Source organism: Rhinopithecus bieti, unplaced genomic scaffold (genome assembly GCF_001698545.2).
Source record: "Rhinopithecus bieti isolate Rb0 unplaced genomic scaffold, ASM169854v2 scaffold_40645, whole genome shotgun sequence".
Classification (NCBI taxonomy): Eukaryota; Metazoa; Chordata; class Mammalia; order Primates; family Cercopithecidae; genus Rhinopithecus; species Rhinopithecus bieti.
Genome location: NW_016858192.1, coordinates 1 through 2,375, shown reverse-complemented (window position 1 = coordinate 2,375; position 2,375 = coordinate 1). Strand labels below are relative to the sequence as shown.

The 2,375-nt window shown below is 69.3% G+C and overlaps 1 protein-coding gene across 1 annotated transcript; it reads left to right on the top strand.

Moving 5' to 3' along the window:
- Nucleotides 1–715: 715 nt before the first annotated feature.
- Nucleotides 716–2,374, top strand: LOC108525344 (carbohydrate sulfotransferase 2-like). The gene is given in 4 exon segments (XM_017866352.1): nucleotides 716–811; nucleotides 914–1,114; nucleotides 1,117–1,398; nucleotides 1,401–2,374. Coding segments are annotated over 3 exon segments (1,281 nt in total). The 5' UTR covers nucleotides 716–811; nucleotides 914–1,089.
- Nucleotide 2,375: the final 1 nt, after the last annotated feature.

Genomic DNA, 2,375 nt, shown 5'->3' with positions numbered 1-2,375 from the left:
GCGACAGACGGCGGCGCGCACCAACCAGGCGCCGGCTGGCAGGAGCCGCGCAGAGGCTGGCCCCAGCGCGTTGCGGTCGCCCGGCGTAGGGGAGTCGGGTAGCAGCATCCTCCCGGGCGCCGCTTTCGCGCGGCGGCGGCGGCTGCGGTGGGGTCTTTCTTTGCTGAGAGATCTCGTTAGCTAGAACCGGCTGGTACCGGGGCGGGGCGGGTCGGGCAGTGCTGCCCACCTGGGTTTTCTTGCCTAGCGCTGTGTGTTCAGGGTCGTTTGGGCCAGTCGGAGGCTGCGGAGCGGCGGGGTTGACTGCGCTGCCCGCCCGGGCATCCTCCCGGTGATGGAAGCAGCTGCCGCCGCCGCTGTGGGGTCGCGCTGTGCCCCATCCACCGCTGCCAGAGAGGTGGGAAAATTCGCCGCACGGAGGCCGAAAGCGAGAGGGGCTGCGCCGCTATGCCGGGAGCTGAGTCCCATATAAGCAGCCCCAGCCATCGCCCCAGCCGGCTTCATTCCCCTGAGCGAGGCAGGAAGCTGCGGTCCCGAGAGAGCAGAGGAGACGTCGCCGGAGCCGGGACGCTCCGGGTTCGCTGGAGCGCTGAGCGGGGCTCCGAGCCGGGTGAAAGTTTTCTTCCAGAGCGGCAGGGCGCCCGCTGCCCGGAAACTCTGCCCAGGGATAAGTCGGCGGACTCCTCCGTCCCCTCGAAGGTGCGGGGACCCCAGCGGAAGCGAGAGGGAGCGAAATCGAGGAACGAGTGACATCCGGACAGTCCGCCGGGCGGTGATCCGGGGCCGCTCCTGGACGCGCCCTCGGCTGCAGGTAAGTGGAGGAACCGGGCAGAACCGAGGGTGGGCGTTACTTAGGAGGAGAAGGCTGGGAGGGAGATTGGGGCGCATCCGCTCACTCCGCTTCCCCTCGCAGGTCCTTCCCGGAGCCGCTGCCATGGGAGAGCCAGCCTTGGGCGCTGGGGACCAGCCGCCGCACCCGCTTCGGAGTCGCGGCCCGAGTCCCGGCGCCAGCAGCCAGCCCGCTGCGTTGCACCCTTCCCGGGCTGCAGGGCTGCCTCCGCCGCGCCGCCGGCCCGGATTGTGCCTGTGATGAGCCGCAGCCCGCCGCGAGCTCTGCCCCGGGCGCGCTCCCTCGGCTGCTCCACGCTGCGCCTGCAGCCGCGCCGCGTGCCCTGCTCCCGCAGTGGCCCCGGCGCCCAGGACGCCGCTGGCCCGCGTCCCCTCTCGGAATGAAGGTGTTCCGTAGGAAGGCGCTGGTGTTGTGCGCGGGCTATGCACTGCTGCTGGTGCTCACCATGCTCAACCTCCTGGACTACAAGTGGCACAAGGAGCCGCTGCAGCAGTGCAACCCCGACGGGCCGCTGGGTGCCGCAGCAGGGGCAGCTGGAGGCAGCTGGGGCGCCCGGGGCCTCCTCCGGCCGCGCCGCCCCGTGCTCATGCCCGTTTGGACCTCCGCACTCCTTACCGCCCTCCTGCTGCCGCCGTCGGGGCGGCTCCTGCAGCCGCGGCAGGGATGGCGGGGTTTGTGGCCCCTCCAGGCAATGGCACTCGGGGCACCGGGAGCGTCGGGGACAAGCGGCAGCTGGTGTACGTGTTCACCACGTGGCGCTCTGGCTCGTCGTTCTTCGGCGAGCTATTCAATCAGAATCCCGAGGTGTTCTTTCTCTACGAGCCAGTGTGGCATGTATGGCAAAACTGTATCCGGGGACGCCGTTTCCCTGCAGGGGCAGCGCGGGACATGCTGAGCGCTCTGTACCGCTGCGACCTCTCTGTCTTCCAACTGTATAGCCCCGCGGGCAGCGGGGGGCGCAACCTCACCACGCTGGGCATCTTCGGCGCAGCCACCAACAAGGTGGTGTGCTCCTCACCACTCTGTCCCGCCTACCGCAAGGAGGTTGTGGGGTTGGTGGACGACCGCGTGTGCAAGAAGTGCCCGCCGCAGCGCCTGGCGCGTTTCGAGGAGGAGTGCCGCAAGTACCGCACACTAGTCATAAAGGGTGTGCGCGTCTTCGACGTGGCGGTGTTGGCGCCACTGCTGCGAGACCCGGCCCTGGACCTCAAGGTCATCCACCTGGTGCGTGATCCCCGCGCAGTGGCGAGCTCACGGATCCGCTCGCGCCATGGCCTCATCCGTGAGAGCCTACAGGTGGTGCGCAGCCGAGACCCGCGAGCTCACCGCATGCCCTTCCTGGAGGCGGCGGGCCACAAACTTGGCGCCAAGAAGGAGGGCGTGGGCGGCCCCGCGGACTACCACGCTCTGGGCGCTATGGAGGTCATCTGCAATAGTATGGCTAAGACGCTGCAGACGGCCCTCCAGCCCCCTGACTGGCTGCAGGGCCACTACCTGGTGGTGCGGTACGAGGACCTGCTTTGAG